General features: G+C 37.7%; 1 protein-coding gene across 6 annotated transcripts in view; it reads right to left on the reverse strand.

The window, feature by feature from the left end:
• The window catches only part of LOC107556304 (serine-rich coiled-coil domain-containing protein 1-like), a 75,998-nt gene that overhangs the window by 22,433 nt on the left and 34,526 nt on the right, over window positions 1-19,039 (reverse strand). For 5 of the 6 annotated variants that reach the window (XM_016239379.1, XM_016239378.1, XM_016239377.1 and 2 more), the window contains 3 exons: window positions 15,940-16,017; window positions 9,374-9,457; window positions 5,753-5,824 (listed from right to left, as the gene is read on the reverse strand). In XM_016239379.1, the coding sequence (XP_016094865.1) occupies window positions 5,753-5,824; window positions 9,374-9,457; window positions 15,940-16,017 (234 nt within the window). Of the gene's footprint in view, window positions 1-5,255; window positions 5,394-5,752; window positions 5,825-9,373; window positions 9,458-15,939; window positions 16,018-19,039 lie in introns of those variants that run through there. The other variant, XM_016239380.1, reaches the window with a different exon arrangement.

The following is a 19,039-nucleotide window of genomic DNA, read 5'->3' on the forward strand; positions in this document are numbered from 1 at the left end:
GTGAGAAAACTCACATGGTCTCCTGCAAGAGGCGCTGACTCGAGCGTGGCCCTGAAAGCAAAGCATATATCTTTGAAATCATGCACAAGGACAACAGGAAACTTCTATCTGGGATCATTAATTCAGCTCACCTACTTACCGTGTCTCATTAATGCACTGGCACTGAGTTTATCGGTTTATCTAACTCCTCACCAGGTCACTAAATACACTGAAGATGCTTTACAACGCTGACAAAATCAGAGACAGATAAGGCGGTCAAAGTTGACGGGTCAAGGTAGAACCATCATGAGGGATGACTTGCACAATTCGGAAGTCTAATCACCCAGGCCGTTTCCACCCAGAGAGACGAGGGCAGGCCCAGACTGCAGGGTTCCTACAGCTCGAGTTACATTCACACTGTATGTGGCCTCAGCCATCACCGTCCCATTCCTGACCGCTGGCACTACTTCAGGCAGAGTTATGGATAAGAGCTGCAGGGTGGAAGTGGAAGATATTTCACGCAGCTAAGCATGGATTGCAATGGCCTTCACAAAAAAGACGGAAAGAGGGAAAAATTAAAATCACCCAAAAAACGACCATAAGAACAGAGGTGAGCACTGCATCAAAACGTGAAATGGAAGATAGAATGTTTTTTATAAAAAGAAGCAATTAAGGGTTTCTTCATTCAAAAAAGGGATGTAGATTAGGGCTGATACAGTCATGAGGGTGTTATTTTAGAATCATTGATATACTATGTAACGAGAGGGGCGGGGCCGAGAGCCGTGGGAACAGAGCGAGGCCGGTGGAGTAATTGCGAATGCGCGACACCTGCGCCACTCACCGGTCTCGAGTCTCACGGAGGAGCTCCGGAAGGATATAAAGGAGGAGTGACGACAGGGAAAGACGAGAGAGGACCAGGCCTGGGTTTTATTTTGTGTTTTGGTTTTGTTTGTGCGCGACAGTCGTCCGCGAGGGGCTGTCGCGCTATTTTGAGTTTATTTTATTATTAAAGTTTGTGTAAATGTTCGCCGTTCCCGCCTCCTTCTTCCCGACCTACAAACTACGTTACATACTACAAGATTTTTTATTCATATTTTGAATTAGATTTTATATTTACATTTTCGCTAAAGTTTTAGTAATTTTGACGTGTTTACCATTTTTATTAGTTTTTGCTTTTTTAAAATGTCTATATAGTTGTTATTTGGTTTTAGTTGTTTTAGTATCTGTATTTTAGTATTTTATTTCAGGTAGTTGCCAAGGCACTATACTATACTATTATATTATACTATACTATAAATTATTATTATTATTAACATGATTATTTTACAGTAATAAAATTATATACAATAATAATTTCAAATATTATTTTGCAAATGAACAACAGCCCAGGACCCAAACTATGCAGTTCAGTTGTTCTTTATTTGTTATAATAATTCAGTATTTATATTTCAATAATTGAGCATTTTTTAATGGTTCATTAAACAGACTGGCTCAGAAGAGTCAGTGTTGCTCCAATTATCGGACAATTTCCTTATAATTTAATTTCCACAGCAGTCAGGCAACCTGATTAATTGTGTTAATTGTTTTAGCGCATTTTTTTTCTATAATCAATCACACTAAATTAAAATGTTAAAATTGACAGCCCTAATTTAAACAAAAAAAAAACAAGAACTACAAATGGCAAACAAAATTTCTTTGAACTCCTTGTACACATACAAAAGAAGGGAAACGATTACCGCTCAGCAGGCGTGTCATTCTGAGAGGCTCAGTGCTCACACTCTGACCCATGCAGAGAGAAAAGCAAGCAGGCTTGCGCAATGAAGTTGGGAGTTTAGCATAACAGGTCCCCCACACGGAGTGATCAGATGGGCCGCAGCATGACTCTATGAGACTGGGCGACCCCCTCATGTGCAAATGAATCTAAATAAATAAATAAGCACCAAAATGAATTGGAAAAAATAAAGAGATGCCTGAAATGATTTTTGGTGCTTGTGAAACAGGCTTGAAATGCAAAAAGCCTCTCAGCAGGGTTGGCTGGAGAGATGAAAAACAGAGCAGTGGGAGATATCCAGTATGCTCCATTAACAGGTGTCCTCCAGCTATACGGACCTGACCACTGATCAATCTCCCTCACTGGTATAGATCCAACTGTTTGGGCAAGCATCAAAAATGACTTATTCTGGCTGGAAGGGGTTTCCATTTGGCTAAATATTCAAGCATTTTAATAAGAACTGTCACTTCTATAAAAAAGATTTATGACTGGAAGGGAAATAACACAAAACAGAAGCTAATCCATAAAACTTCATATCTCGGCTACGGAAGGGAGGAATGCCAGAGTAAATGAGCTCTTAAGTGCTTTTTCATTTAAATGGCTGAACGGCAGTGTGGAGGGCAGAGCTTAATATTAACAGGCTTAGACCGGCATAATAAAGCAAAATAAACAGACATAACGGCGCAGTCAGGCTTCGTACAGAAGGGAAAAGAACAGGCCTTTCATCAGGTTTAGATGTGACAATGACACCGGCTTATAAATAACAACAAAAGTGTTGCATTAAAACCTACAGTGGAAAAATGTTTGTGTAAAACTACACACACACACATATATTAGTGCTGTCAAATGATTAATCGCGATTAACCACAACCAAAATAAAAGTTTTTGTTTACACTTTATATGTATTTGTACTGTGTATATTTATTATGTATATATAAATACACACACATACAGTAGGCTATACATTTTAAAAATATTTATGTTTATACATTTATATATTCATATTCTTATGTTTTATATTATATATAAATATATTTAATATATAAACAACATTTTTCTTAAATATACACATGCATGTGTTAGTATTTATATATACATAAATATACACAGTATACACACACACACACACACACACACACACACACACAGAGTGTGTGTAGCCTATATGCTGTGAGACATCCACACACACAGCAGAAGCTACACTTAACACAAAGTCTTTAATGTGTCAATTTAGAAATAACATCAGAAATGTCCATGAGACTCTAGGCAGTGTTGAGAGGTTACAAATCCCTTTTTTTGGGTGTTATACTGCCATCTGCTGGATATTTCTACATGTACAGAATATCTGCTCGAAAAAGCCTGTTAGAGTCACACACACACACATTATGTAATATATTATGTATATATTATCTATATAATATGGAAAATTTGACATTAATGGTGCTGGGTAGCAGTACGGTGCCATTAATGGGACATTGTGGTGGAAAAAAATTCGGGGTGGGAGGAAAAATTATTTTTACAATTTTTTGCGTTCCCTCGCAAAACTTTTGCACTCTCTTGCACAGATATTTGCGTTCCCTCGCAAAACTTTTGCACTCTCTTGCACAGATATTTGCGTTTCCTCGCAAAACTTTTGCGTTACCTCGCAAAGATATTTGCATTCTCTCACAAATTCAGTTGAGTTCGGACAAACACTTCCTGTTTACTTTACAGCTTGCCATACGTTCACAATGTAGTGGTTCATAGAGTTTTATTTTTGAGTTTGGACTCAACGATAAAGAAATACAGTCAGTGCTTATAGTTCAAAGCATGGTTTTAGGAAATTCTAAAATATGTTTTTTAGAGGGAACGCAAATAAGTTTTTAAAAACATTTTATCTCCCACCCCAAATTTTTTCCACCCACCCCTAATTTTTTCACCACCATGTCTCTTTAGGGGCTACGTATAGCAGAGAAGCACTGAAGAAAAAGTCATGAGTGTGGAATTAAAATAAAAAAGTATGAGAATAAAAAAAAAGACAAGTAACAGTGAAAGTCTCTAAGAAAATAGAGTAAAAAATTTTTTTTCTAAGTATTTTTTTTTGTACTTTAAAATGTTATTTAAATTAAATGTATATTTTATTTTATTTAAAACGTTCATATTTTAGTGTCATGTGTGGGCAACAGTGCTCCATTTATACATGATTCCCAGCCTTGGCTCATGGAAGATGTGCTGTGCTTCACCTGAGCATTATACATCACTCTGTCATACTACACATCATTTCTCATTCTCTTTGGACAGGTGAGCAGGTTGGCCCCTGTTTATCTAGCTGTGTCTCTTTGTCCTGACAGGAGCCCCTCAGCACGAACCTGCCCCTTCCTGCTGCGCAACTGGCCAACAGAGACGGAGAAGACTTTGAGAAGTCAGTGGCCGTGAGAACCGTGTATGATCGTTGTCCGGTGCTTCCGAAAGAGGCCAGTCTGGCCCCCTTGGTGCACTGTGACTCAACAGAGGGCACCAAAGCCTCTCTTCCTCTCCCTTTCAACTAATTAGCTCAGCTGGAGAGAGAAGCAGGGTGCTCCAGAAAAAAAGAGAGAAAAGAACGAGGGTAAAAAAAGGAAACAGATGACCTCCTCCAGTTGAAGCAGCCTTCGAAATAGCTGACCCACTTGTAGACACACTTTCGGATATTTGCGTGTCCTCAATGCAGTAACCCATATAGCGGTGTAGTCTACGTACTGTAGGGCAGGGTGGAAATGCAGAACTCATCTTTGGCTGAGCGGAGGGGAGGGGAAAGAATGATGGTGTGCATCGCGTTCAGAAAGCCTGAGGGTCTCGTGCTCGTGCATGTGCAGTTCCTCTCCGCGCTCATCCATTGCCGGCACATCTGAGGTAGACAGGAAGAAGATTCTCCCACATCCTCCCACGCGAACATTTCCACGCTGGCTGTTTTTGGCACCGCAGCAAAAAAAGATGCCGGCTTACTGCGAAAATGTCGCTTATCTAATGCCACAGATCCATAATGAGCACTCTTTCTAATATTTCAGCTTTTTACAGCACTTTTCATCAACGCCGTGGCCTGATGGAGCAGCGACGCATTAGCGCCACGATAGCAGTAGAATGGATTGTCAAGCAATTTGAAAAAGCCATCCGAATTCACATCACATACGCATATTAGCAGTAATACAAAGCACAAAGTCTGCAGAGATGTTAAATGCCAGATGGAAAATGGACCATGTCTCCACGGGAGTCCAACTGAAAGCTATTTCAGTGTAAAGGGACTAAAGGCACACTGATGCGGGCACTGCGAGGGCATGGGATATATGACAGAAATCTGTAAAGAAAATCTCGATCATTCTTCTTAACCATCAGTGAGAGATAATATGCTCATCACAAATGCTGAAAATCCACAAACAGATTTATAACTAGAAGGACATCTCTCAAAAATGGCTTTTAATCAAACATAATTTGGTCTTCATTTGAGTAAGTGTTGCAAAAGAAAGAGAAGACGATTTAAAGGCTGGATTTGTCTCTGATGCTTTAATATCTGTTGCATTAATCTCTGTTAATGAGTCATTTAAAGTCTGAAGCACTTGAACACCGTTTGCTGACTCACTGCAATATAACATCATCATTTGTTGTGTGTAAGCCATTAAAAAGCCGCCTGTGGGAACGAGAAAGCACCTAGCTTTTGACCAAAATTCATAATAAAACAAATAAAAAGGAGGATGGGAATTATTGAACGGGTGGGAGGAAAGGAGGGCAGTCAAACTATCGAAAGGGCAGCAGACAAAAGGGTTAGCAAAAGTGTTTGTTGAAATCAGAAACCACAATTTTGCTATATAGATTCCCTCACAAATTGAAAATCAACTTTCAGTGCCCTTTACCATTAAAAGTCAGTGAAATAAAAAAGACAGATGTGGGGACCTGTATTCAATTAGAAAAACCAGACACAGCTCAATGACCTCAGAACATTAGCAGCGTCGTCAGGAGCCTTCGTATGGTGCTTTAATGGCTACTCACCTCTGAGAGTAAGAAATCTGTCTGAGTGCTTTTGTCAGCTTTTTGGCAAAGAGATTTCAGAGCAGTGGATTCCTGTTAAAAAGACATATGTATCAGAAAATGGTGGCATAGCATTAACACAAGTTTTATGACATAAAACTGTTTTCTGGAATATTTGATTCCGACTTGTCAATCTCAACATCAACGTCATTTACAATGATGTCTGATGTAATCATCATATGGCCATATAATGACGTATATTCATATATTGGCTAAACTGTATGGACTACAAAGTGCCACTTAAAAATAAAAATGAGGGAACAATTTTCAAACAACTTTTAAACAAGTAACATTTAAAACTGTAACAAGAGAATACACTGATCATTTATTTCTACTTGATGACATATTTGATTCCGACTTGTCAATCTCAACATCAACGTCATTTACAATGATGTCTGATGTAATCATCATATGGCCATATAATGACGTATATTCATATATTGGCTAAACTGTATGGACTACAAGTGCCACTTAAAAATAAAAATGAGGGAACAATTTTCAAACAACTTTTAAACAAGTAACATTTAAAACTGTAACAAGAGAATACACTGATCATTTATTTCTAAACATGACTTAAATAAGGCCTAACTAAAAATAATAAATATTTATAATAAATAATTATTACATTCTAATAAGATGCGTTTATCAGTCAATTTGAAAAGCAAACATTTATTGATTTTATTTTTAAATGGTGCTCCTAGTCCTCCATAAAACTGTACATGTGGATGAAATACACACACACATATATAGGGTCTTGATAATGACCCTCTGATCGTACATTCATATCGGCTATATGATCAGAAAAAATGTCTTGACTTGGAATATCAAGCAGCCTTAATACCCCTCTCGAAAGCAGCAGAACGGCAGACTAATAAAACAAGAAATATGGTGCAGCAAAATTTAGGGCAGCCATACTTCATTAATGACATTCAATAAAGACAGTAAAAATTGACAAAGACGAGCCTAGCCAGCAGGCTGCCAGTTTCACCAGTGAGTATTATTTTACGAGCTTTTGCCATGATTTATTAAGCCATTGTGGCCGCAGGTTCTTTTCCCACTAAAAATAGAGCGGAGGTCTCTGGGCGAAAGAATCTCCAAAGCGATGATGTCAATGACCGACACATTATGCATTCGTGTTTACATGTGTTCAGTATGCATGCTTTACTGGAGATAAAACAACCACTGAACTCTTCTGTTGATTCCAATGTCGTCAGCAGGATGCCACATTATGCATTCGTGTTTACATGTGTTCAGTATGCATGCTTTACTGGAGATAAAACAACCACTGCAGTTCTCAGGTCGAAACCCACATCACACAGAGTTTGAGTCATTGGGATCTTATGGAACAGAGAAACTGCAGTGAGCACTGTGGTATTTACCAACAGACTGTTTTCTCTGAGAAAAAGACTGTGTCCTTCAGAGACGTGCTTAACACTATTGGGAGCACATTTCTGAATTCAGTTCTCGAAGAGAAGACCGATAAGGACAACATCAATTCAAACCTCTACAGACTGAGCGAAAGTCAAACTTGCAATCTTTTCATTGAATACCTAGACAGCGATCAGCAAGTATGGAGAACGTTTAAACTAGTAATGCAGTGCTGCTGCTGAAGAATAAAAGCGCATTCATTCACACAATCTCATGCTGCACCAAAGCATCCTGAAGTCATTAGTTTTCATTGAGAGTTGGCGATTTCTAGAGCTTGAATGTTGACTACAAATGGGAGTCATTGGGTAAGACTTTGGGACATGGAATATGCTGTTATGATACTTTGAATGGTGAGTGGTGCTATCAAAAATGTTGAAAAAGCATGTAAATACACGAAAAAGAGCAAGCAGGACGACATTCAAAATCTCATACTGTAAAGTGCACTTTTGGGTGAATCTTATCCACTAATTCCTCTTGTCCAATCAGAAGACACTAAATGTAAAAAATTTGCAGCACCAAAGCATCCTGAAGTCATTAGTTTTCAATGAGAGTTTGCAGAGCTCGACTTTTTTGCAATGCGGTGACTACAAATGGGAGTCATTAAAACTGCGGGCAGGGCTGTGGGACACAGAATACAGCATATGTTGTACAAAATTCTGTTATGATACTTTTAAGATGCTTTTGCCACCTTTTTGAAGTTTGAAAGCATCAGTCACAATTTAGTGTAAATACATGAAAAAGACGACACTGATAATCTAATATGGATAAGTAAATAACAGTTTACATTTTGGGAGGAATCTTAGCCACTCTTTCTTTTTGTCCAATCAGAAGACACTATATGTGACCCTGGACCACAAAACCAGTCATAAGGGTAAAATCTGAAAGCTGAATAAATAAGCTTTCCATTGATGTATGGTTTGTTAGGATATTTGGCTGAAATACAATTAATTGAAAATCTGGAATCAGAGGGTGCAAAAAAAAATTTTTTTTTTTTAAATTGCCTTTAAAGTTGTCCAAATGAAGTTCTTAGCAATGCATATTACAAATCAAAAATTAAGTTTTGATATATTTATGGTAGGAAATTGACAAAATATCTTCATGGAACATGATCTTTACTTAATATCTAAATGATTTTTGGCATAAAAGAAAAATCGATCATTTTGACCCATACAATGTGTTTTTGGCTATTGTTACAAATATATCTGTGCGACTTATGACTGGTTTTGTGGTCTAGGGTCACATATGTTAAAGATTTGCAGCACCAAAGCTTCCAGGAGTCATTCATTTTCAATGTGAGTTGGCAATTTACCAAGTTTGACTTTTTTGAGATGCATGGACTACAAAAGTGAGGCCTTTGGAACATGGAATATAGCATATGACTCTTATGAACGTTATAAGACTCTTATGAGTATTATGATACATTTATGATGCTTTTGCCACCTTTTAAAAATAATCAGTGACCATTCAGTGTAAATAATTGAAAAAAGCAACCAGGGAGACATTTAAAATCTCTTACAGGTAAGTAAAATTACACACTTTTCATTTTTGGGTGAATCTTAACCAATCATTCCTCTTGTCCAATCATAAGACTGTAAATGCTAGACATAAAAATCAGTCATGAATTGTATGAAACATCATGTGCTTTGTTTGTTTTTTTTGCTTTTACAGCCTCTTTACTGCCCTCTATTGTTTTTATTTGTCCTACCCCCTCTTCCGTGCCTATCACGCCATCTCATCCCATCCCTCTTTTCAAGACCACAACTCTATAAATCTGAGATGGACCTGTCATATTTCTCCTTCACTCGTCTCTGCCCTAGCTGCAGGGACTGGGAACATTATGTGTCTCACAGTGCATGTAAAGCACACAACGAGAGAGCTGTTTACTGCACGTTAAGTGAGTCTATCAAATATCATCCCAGTTCAAAGGAAACTGCCGAGCGGCATCTCCATAACTTCCTAACGCGAGCCTTAGGAGAGGGAAAGGACATGAAACCAACAGGATGTTAACTTGAACTGTCAAATAAATGCATGAAATTAGGGTATCTCGATGACAATGGAGCAAAGGAACCTGTTTTTGCGATCGTAAGGCTTTCTGAAGGTGGTTATGAACTTGCGGTTATGAAATGCTATATTGAACTCATCGAGTTTTCTCACCAACTCAGCCTGAAGTCGTACAATGAGCTCGTCTTTCTCCTTCAGCTGCTGCTGCAGGAACTGGTTCTCTTCTCTCCCAGGATCCTGCACACAAAGCACACACAAACACGCTTTGAAAAAATAGTCTGCGTTATTCAAGCCATCGCCCCCAGTTTGAATCTGCAGCCTCGTGTGTGGGCGCAAAACTGCCGTGGTTGAGAGGTGGAGGTGTGCTTTCTGTGCCGTGGTTTCACTCTCCTCCATAAACTTCACCTGAACTAGCAGGCACTTTCCCACGACCTTGTGCTGTCAGCATCCATTATGTGAGGCTGGGGGAGGGGAGGGCGGGACTGAAGCTTCAAGGGCAGCAGAGGAGGACTGAAAGGCCCAGGAGCAGAATACGGCCTCCACGAACGACCGAAAAGAACCACCGCCGTCCCCAAAAACGACATCACTCCTCTAAAAGAAGCACCCGGTGGAGATTAGACAGCGCTGGCATGAGGTAGCCAGACACAATATGCATGAGTCGGGAGCCCTTCATGAGAGATCAGGGAAGGGGATTATGAGCTTCAATGTCACATACTTGGAGACATTGTTGTTCAAAGCTCTCTGGCTTTGGCTTGAATGCGCTCCTTTTGTTGACATTACATTAACATCTCAAGGGAGCTGTTGTCAATCTTTGATAGTTCTCTCTAAAGGAAGCTAATTTCTGCCTGGAGATGATGATGAAATGCACAGCGACTAAACTAGAATCATACAGTACCTACACTTTTTTTATGAACTGCTACAACCCCATCAGCAAGGCTCAAGTAGCTCTTCATCGCTATCAAACCAAAATGTGTTCCTTTGAACTCAAATACTGGATTTCATTTAGCTGTATAATAATGGCCATTAATTATCATTAATATGATTACAATACCATTAAAATGGCCATTATTACAATGAGTCAGTTTTGAACTAAAAACAATCATTACTGTAGGAGAAAAACACACTCACCAAGTTTGCTACCATTCAAAGGTTTCACATCGCTATGAAAATATTTTTTTGTTGTTTTCGGTTTTATTTGTTAAGGATGCATTAAATTGATTTTCAATTTCATGAATATCTTCATTAAAAAGAAGTTAAGAAATTCCTAAAGAATTTTTCAAGAATTGCACATACACATTTTCTTAAAAAACATGGCTGTACTTGCTGAAGTTTCACTAATGCAATGTTTCCCAACTGGGGTGCCGAGGTAAAAAAATCATTTTTAAATATTTTTAAATTGCTAAAATGTTCAAAAAAGCATCTATTATATAATATCCATTTCTGATGTCGCCAATAATTAGAGATGCACCGAAATTTCGGCTGCCGAGAATTAGTTCACTGCTCAGGTTTCACTTTCACGTGGTGTGACGCTCTGTGTATTATCCCACTCTATGCATGTGTGCTCCGCTCAGTCGCTCCACTCGTATACCGTTCATGCGAATTGGAACAGCGAAGTCCAATAAAAAATTGAGCCGACAGGAAACATGGATGTAGTACAGTATTGTTTCTGTCTGCAATAGCCCTACTGTGTTGTAACATGATGTGGTATATGGGCAACTCTGGTAACGCTGCCCTCTCATTCATTGATCTGCTAACCGTTATGTTATGCTCACGTGTTCTGATAATAATAGCTTTCTAGGACTAAACATTATTTGGATAATTGGTAAAAAAAATACTAAATTTTAAATATCTTAACCCTACTGTTAGACCTACCTGAAAAACTAAAAAGCAATTTATTTCATTCGAAGGCCTGTCGTTATTTTTTATTTGTGCTATCATTATTAATTTCTTTATTTGTTCTTATTTTATTACTGACTGCTTACTTGTCATTTTTTATTCAATTCAAAGTTTGAAATCAAGCTATCTCGTGCTACTGCACCAAAATTACCCCACTGTAAAAAAAAAAAAAACACTGGGTGAGCAAAAATTTGTGAGATAGCTAGTTATAATGGTAATTAAATAATGTTTACATATGTATAAATGCCTACATTAAAATGTGTCATATAAATTGGTCTCTTCATTAGAAATTAGCCTACTGATTGCCACCATTGATGGACAAAAAAAAAGGTTGGGAAACACTGCTCTAATGAATTCAATTCAAAGGTTGTCTTTTTGCGCTGCCTGCAGATGATCGTAATAACTATAATAAACACATACTTTTCATTGCAACTGACTTGACAGGAGTTCAGCACTTTTTTAATGTGTCAAACATTTCCAAATCAAAATTCTTCTCAAGTTTTGCCTTCAGCACAATCTTAAGAAAAAAAGTTAAGAAGATTCTTACGAAATGTTTTGGGAATACAAATTTCCTTAACTTTATTCCCAAGTTATAAGTTATAATAATAGTTAATGAAATTGAAATTAAATTTATTCTTGAATGGATAGTTCACCCAAAAATGACAATTCTGTCATCATTTGCTCGCCCTCAAGTTGTTCCAAACCTGTAGAAATTTTTTTCTTCTAAACATCTGATGGTAGCCATTGACTTCCAGAGTTTTTTGTTTTGGTCATTTTATGTCAATGGCTACTGTCAACTGCTTGGTTACCAACATTCATCAAAACATTTTTTTTCTGTACTCCGCAGCCCTTCTGTCCTTTCATTCAGTTTTCATTTTTGGGTGAACTATCACTTCAGGAATGTTTCGTGAATCTAGCTTCTGGTCTTCAAAGGATCTTCCACTTGCAGCAAAGGCAGAACTTCAGTCTTTTAACAGTCAGAGATTCAGGTGAGGTTTCATACCATTCTTTCTTCCAGCAGAACCTTTCTAACTGTTAACATTATATCTTTATATCTGTTGCCCAATCTACTTTTTTCTTCTTATTTGCCAGTTTCAAAAAAAAATTTTCTTTGAAACTCTGCCTAAAGGCGAGTAGCATCTAAGAGTCTTGTATTCACTGTTACAATTGAAGCTGGTGTTCAATGAAGCATCCAGCTGAGCACCAGGGAGGGGTTTGTTTTCCAAACTAGAGACTCTGATGTACTTGTCCTCTTCTTGTTGTGAAGAAGGGCCATTCACTTCTGTCTTTGTTCTGGTTAGATACAGTCTGTTTTCTTCTGTTGAGACAGCAGTGCATGAAACGGTGTTCATCTAAATTTCTAGCAATATGTATTTTTGTTTAGGCATTTTAAAACCAACATTTGACTTGCAAGAGTATACTTTTGAGATTGTGTACACTTGCAGGAAAGATACTGTGCAATTTCCACACTTCATTAAGCAGCACAAACATTTGCAACAGTGTCTCAAATACCAAAATGTACTTTAGACTGAATTTATTAAGATTAAATGCTGCAATGGCTGAACAGAAGCATTAGTTTCTTTCAGCAACACAAACATGTCTTTATGATGGCAAACATTTGAACTGTACTCTATGAATATACACTTCCAATCAAAAGTTTAGGGTCGATAAGATTTTTTAATGTTTTTGAAAGTCAGCTCTTATGCTCACCCAGTTTAGGTTTATCAAAAATACAGTAAATAATGTGAAATATTTAAATACCTGTTTTCAAATTTTTTTAAATTATTATTAAAATACATTATTAAATTAATATTATTTAAATAAAACTTACTGACACCAAACGTTGTAGCGTGCATAAAATAATAAAGTATTTAAAAATTAATTATTCATAATTAAAAAAGGTCATGTCCTGAGCAATGTATGCAGCAAACAGGCAGAATGTAACCTCCTCCAAATCCCTGCCTGTGGGGAATATTTAATTATATCTTAATTATAGAGGTTTAACAAGAGGCACTTTATCTGTGCAGAGCCATAGAGAGGCGTTTGGTCACAGTTGCATACGCACACACGGATACACAACACACAGGACAGAGAGCTGGGTCTCTACCCCGTGCTGTAAAGCTGCATTTGAGTGGCTCCTCCTTCTGTCTGTCCTAGATTAAATACTTGAGGCAAGAAGAGGACGAAGGACCTAATAAATGAGAATGTCCTACTATCACAGAGCCCTGATCATAAAAGGCAACACTTAACATTGCAGCAATCGATGCAGTCAAAGAAATAATGCTTTGTCACCAAGAATGCAGTGAGCATTCTGTTTATCAGTCTCCTTTAATGCTGCAAATATCCTAGTGGTGGGTCTGGCCGATATATATCGAATATTCGCTCTGCTAAAGACCACATCATTAGGTTAGTTTTGAAATCCTTTCCCGAGACAAAGATATTTCAATAGTGTCTAACTTAAACTTCAGTGCATGACAGAACTATGTTAGAGCTCCTACTCTACATTTAATTCATTTCTGTGAATCAATTCAGTTTAATTCAAATGAAATGCTTTAGTAAAAATATATAGTATATGTAGGTAAATATTGGCATTTATTTCTACAGTATATACAATATTGTTGTCCATCTGACAATCCATTTTCCAGGGGATGCTGGAACCTTTTTTTTTAATTATTGGTTCTAAATAAATAAATTATTAAATATAATTTTTTTCTCAATTTAATTTACTGAAGAATGTGTGGGGAAAATGCCTAAATTATGTTCAATTATTATTATTATTTTGTATTTTACCTTACTCTGAATCTCATTGGCTACCATGGCTGTGTGGTTAAAAATATAATTCCACCAGATAGAAAAAATAAATCAAGATATTTCAAGGTAATATACACACTAACGTTTAAAGATTTGTGGTCAGTGAGAAGGAAATTAATACTTTTATTCAGCAAGGAGTCATTAAATTGGTATGAAAAAAGTATAAAAAAAATATTAAAAAGAAGTGATTTCAACATTAATAATAATAGGAAATTATTGTTGAGCATTGAAATCATTGAAATATGATGATTTCATCAGCATATTTGAATGATTTCTGAAAGATCATGACACTGAAGACTTGAGTAATGGCTGCATAAAAATTCAGCTTTGCCATCACAGCAATAAATTATATTTTAAAATCTATTAAAATAGATAACTTATTTTAAATGGTAAACATTTTTCACAATATTACCATTTGTACTGTATAAGTTCAACTAAATGGAGCCTTAGTGAGATTTCTTTCAAAAATGTAAAAAAAAAAAACCTTCTTACAGACCCCAAACGTTTGAATGGTAGTGTATGTCATTATATATTTATGTCATCAAAAGGCTGAATAAAATGAGAAAAAAAATACAAGGGATAATATTTTAGCCATTATCGCTCAGCCCTACCTGGCAGTTTCATTACCAAGAATGGTACAAGATTAGAGAAGTGCAGAGTATTTCACTGATGTACTTTGAAGGTAGGCATAAAAGGGAGTAAATGTGATAGATGTCTTCATTTATTCCTGTATAAGGAGGTTTGTGATGTTATAAACTTCAAACAGGACACCCTCAGAGTGGGGGCGCAACTACACCTGCTTAACAAGGAGATATTAATGCGCAGTTGACAGGGACACCAGGACGAATGACTTTGTAACCCCAGTCCAAGCTCATTTCCCAGGGTGCAGAGCAAGAGGCTCCATTATTCCCCTAACCGACGCCACGCTCTCACCGCAGGAAAACGCTATCCGCACGCTCTGATTATTAAGAAGGTGGGGATAACAAATGTTTGGTGAGAGAAGTTTTCTGTTAAAAGTAGGACGTGAAGTGACACGGTTCCGTCTCAGGTGGGTTCTAGGGCTTTATTTTTAAAATGGGGAATATTTTCCTTTTTTTTTAACGGAATGAATCAGGACGAGTCCCACCCCTCTCCTGTCAGTTGAACACAATGTCAGAATGCATGGGGTCCTATTCTAAGCATCTCCCGCTGCGTGGCGCTAGGCTACGGATGAGCCGGAATGTCACGTGATTCGCTGCCGCAACCTTCGCTTCTGTTAGCACTCCATGTAGGTCAGTAAGGAGGACAGAGAAAGACGCAGACCTCGTTTCCACGTTGCAGTATTTTTGAGCCGAAAAAAAAAAGTCCTGATGAAAAACGAAATCCTCTTCTACCAAGCAAAAACTCCTCATACAAAATCATAAACCTTTCCCGATGACAGTCCAAGCAAGATTAGGGCACACAACCAAATAATCTCATCAAGATAGTGGGAAAATGTTATTGATGGTGGAGAAATGAAAGACGCAGACCTCGTTTCTACGTTGCAGTATTTTTGAGCCGAAAAAAAAAAGTCCTGATGAAAAACGAAATCCTCTTCTACCAAGCAAAAACTCCTCATACAAAATCATAAACCTTTCCCGATGACAGTCCAAGCAAGATTAGGGCACACAACCAAATAATCTCATCAAGATAGTGGGAAAATGTTATTGATGGTGGAGAAAAATGTAACTCAAACTCTATCAGAGAGAGAAGCCTGAATGAAAAGAGCAGAGTGAGTTTAGGAGAGGCACAATGGAGTTAGAAAATTAACTACATAAAAATGGAGAGACCTCTGTCTCAATGCATTCGTTTAGCACCGTCGTTATGTTTGATCTACAGGCTTTGAAATCTTCAGGGAGGGAGAAAAAAATGAAAGCGAGCTTTTTAAATCAAAGTGTGACCCGACAATGATACCTTAGCAGCAAATAAAGTGTTCATCCACGATATTAATAGAAAAGAAACACATTTTGACAACACTGAATGTGGACAATTACCTTAAAGGGGAGTGATTTCTCACTGCAGGGGCTTATGGGTAGAGAGTGAAGGCTGCAGGCAGGACTGATCTCAGTGCTCTGAAAGGCAAAGATCAGACACCTTAATATTTAATGAGCACATGAAAAGAAAATAACTGTTAAAAAAAAGACCTGCTCATCTCACTCTGAAATAGTTGCCTCTGAGGTTACTATGCTTGGCAGTATTATTAAGTTTGTTCTTAAGTATCTGACCCACACACAGCCGAAGAAGACTACAAGAACATCTTCACCAAAAGCCTTCAAAATATAATTTGTTTCACCAACTTAAAAACACGTATGTAGAAATTAATTTTAATCAAGCTCAATAAATGCTTCAAAAGAAAGGCACAAATTAAGCAACACTGTTATTACTCTAAAACTCAGTAATGAAACACACTGGGAAATTAGCTCATGTCGTACATATTATGTAATTATACCATCCAAACAGGGGAGCAGACAGCCCTGTCCTCTCTGGGCTGTAGCCTCAAACGCTTCTCTCCTTCATCACGCTACTGCTGCCTCTCCCCCATATTAATGTGAGGAAGAGGGCTGCAGATGCAGTGACACTGTCAGAGACGCAGAACACTTTAGTCTGAGTAGAGCAGCGAACAGACAATATATTGAGTGATAATATAAATGTCAGACACTTTTGTAAAAAAAAAAAAAAAATGCTGCACTGCTGAAAAGGACGATAAAAATGTTACTTTCTTCAAATTTTGGACAAAATAAAAAACAAAACGCAACAAAACCAAACCAAAAGAAAACTAAATTAACTTAAATGGGTCCTATTATGCCCTATTTACAAGATGTAAGTTTCAGGTGTGCCCAGAATGTGTCTGAAGCTTCAGCTTAAAATACACAACAGAAGCAAAAATATGTTGTTGTCTCTTTAAATGCAAATGACCCTTTCAGAAAAGGGCTGTTCCTTTCACAGCTTGTGCCTCAGTTACTACAGCAACAATAAGCAAAACTTTGGTTTGGTTTTGATTAGCATCTCTTTCACGCTCGTGCTCACATGACGTTGCAGTTCTTCGTCAGCACGAAAAGTTTATTCTTTGTATGAATTTAAAACGTTTTGTCAGTTTGAACTTTTGATATATGATTTTCTGACTGCACGCACAAAAAGCGCGCTCACAGAAAGCTGGCTCTTTCATGTCGGTTGTGTCAAAAACACAAAGTTCACACACAGTCGGTTATGTCTTATGTCGGTTCAGCTACAAAATCAGACATCAGAAGACTACAGAGAACGGTTCGGACTGCTGAAAGGATTATTGGTGCCCCCCTGCCTACCCTCCAAGAACTGTATACATCCAGAGTGAGGAACAGGGCTCAGAAAATCACTCTGGACCCATCACATCCAAGCCATCTCCTTTTTGAACTTTTGCCATCTGGTCGGCGTTACAGAGCACCGAATACCAGGACAGCCAGGCACAAGAACAGTTTCTTTCCCCAGGCAATCTACCTCATGAACAGTTAATGTTCTCCCATTGTGCAATTAAAGTACAGTATGTGCAATAACCTTATACTTATTTATCACCCTAAACCCTAGTACATCCCTACAACTTATTTTATTTTATTATATTCCTATTCCATCTATAGCACACCTGTACATACAATTTATTCTTTTTTTTGTGGTTTATATATTTATGCATGTGTATTTTATTCACATCTCACTTTTATTATCTGTGTGTTGTTGTTGTCTCAGTGTACTGGAAGCTTGTGACACTATAACAAATTCCTTGTATGTGCAAACAAAGCTCTTTCTGATTCTGATTATTACTCTAGACGGGTCCCTGCAGCGTGCTTGTGCTTGACTGGCAAAAAGCCAGAGACTGCGTTCAGGGAGCGCTGGATATACTATGCTAGTATAAATTGATGGAGTAATAGCATTACTTACGACAAAAGAACTGAGATAAGAAATGACATGATTCGTCTATAGCTATCTCCGCTCATGAAAAGCGCTGCCCTGCTCGTTTGATCACCGCCCAGCAGACACACGGAGCGGGCATAAGAAACGAGAGGCGCGGCCGCGATCACCAGTGCTCGCCTCATCATCACTGTGTATGAGTATATTAGATCTGTGAAACGGTGTCTCTTGGACATGGCGACAATACACTACTAACGCATTTCAACCAGGCCTGTACCAGTTCTCTGTGACATGCATCTGCATATCAAAACTTTCTTTTTTAAAGCAGCATTAAAAATAAAACAAAAATATAACTTAAAGCAATAAAATAAAATAAAATAAATCTCTGAGGATCTCTGAGGCAATGCTTTCTTTTTAAAAAAGCTATCCACTATTTGTGGGTGTATGTGGAGGGGCCCAAGACATTCAGCTATTCCACCGGCAGCAAGGCAAGGGGGAAAAAAAATACCGGGAAAATGAGATGACTATAATCAAGTAGTTTCAACGGGTCTATAAATTTCAAACAAGGTACAATATCACAACCATTACAATGTCATTTTGGTAAATGTTTCACAGCAAACGTGAATGAATTTTAAGCAGCATTTCAGACTCCATAATTATTAAAGGATTCAAGACTGATCCAGCATGTGCTGCTTTGATTAATGTGTTTTCTACGACTGCATTTTAAGTACAAGGACAGGACAAGAAAACTGTAATGAAAAGTACAAACATATTGAGGTAATCAAAGACGGTATGAAAGCAAAAGCAAGAAAAATGTTTCACTAATGCAGATTCTTCCCAGTGCATTCAAACAAAAACTGCTAAACGACAAAACAGAATAGAGTCAAAATTATTTGCTGAAAAATGCAAAACAGTAATTTAAGAATGTACCTTATTCAATAGTAATTATCAGAATGGTTATATATGCTCATGGCTACATCTAAACGGTTTTAGCTGGTGGGAAATGCAATAGTTATGTAAATGAAACAGGCAGGACACACACACACACACACACACACAAAAATCAACAAAAAGCCAGTTTAATCCACGAAGGATGCTGTGCCAGGTTCTGAATGCCAACAGGCACTCCAGTACATAATGGTCAAAGGTATAAGAGCTATTCAATTCAAGCCTAGGTAACATTCAAACAAAAAAAACTATGTCTGAGAGGTTAGA

This window comes from Sinocyclocheilus grahami, unplaced genomic scaffold, assembly GCF_001515645.1.
Source record: "Sinocyclocheilus grahami isolate Dianchi unplaced genomic scaffold, SAMN03320097.WGS_v1.1 scaffold564.1, whole genome shotgun sequence".
NCBI classification, from domain to species: domain Eukaryota; kingdom Metazoa; phylum Chordata; class Actinopteri; order Cypriniformes; family Cyprinidae; genus Sinocyclocheilus; species Sinocyclocheilus grahami.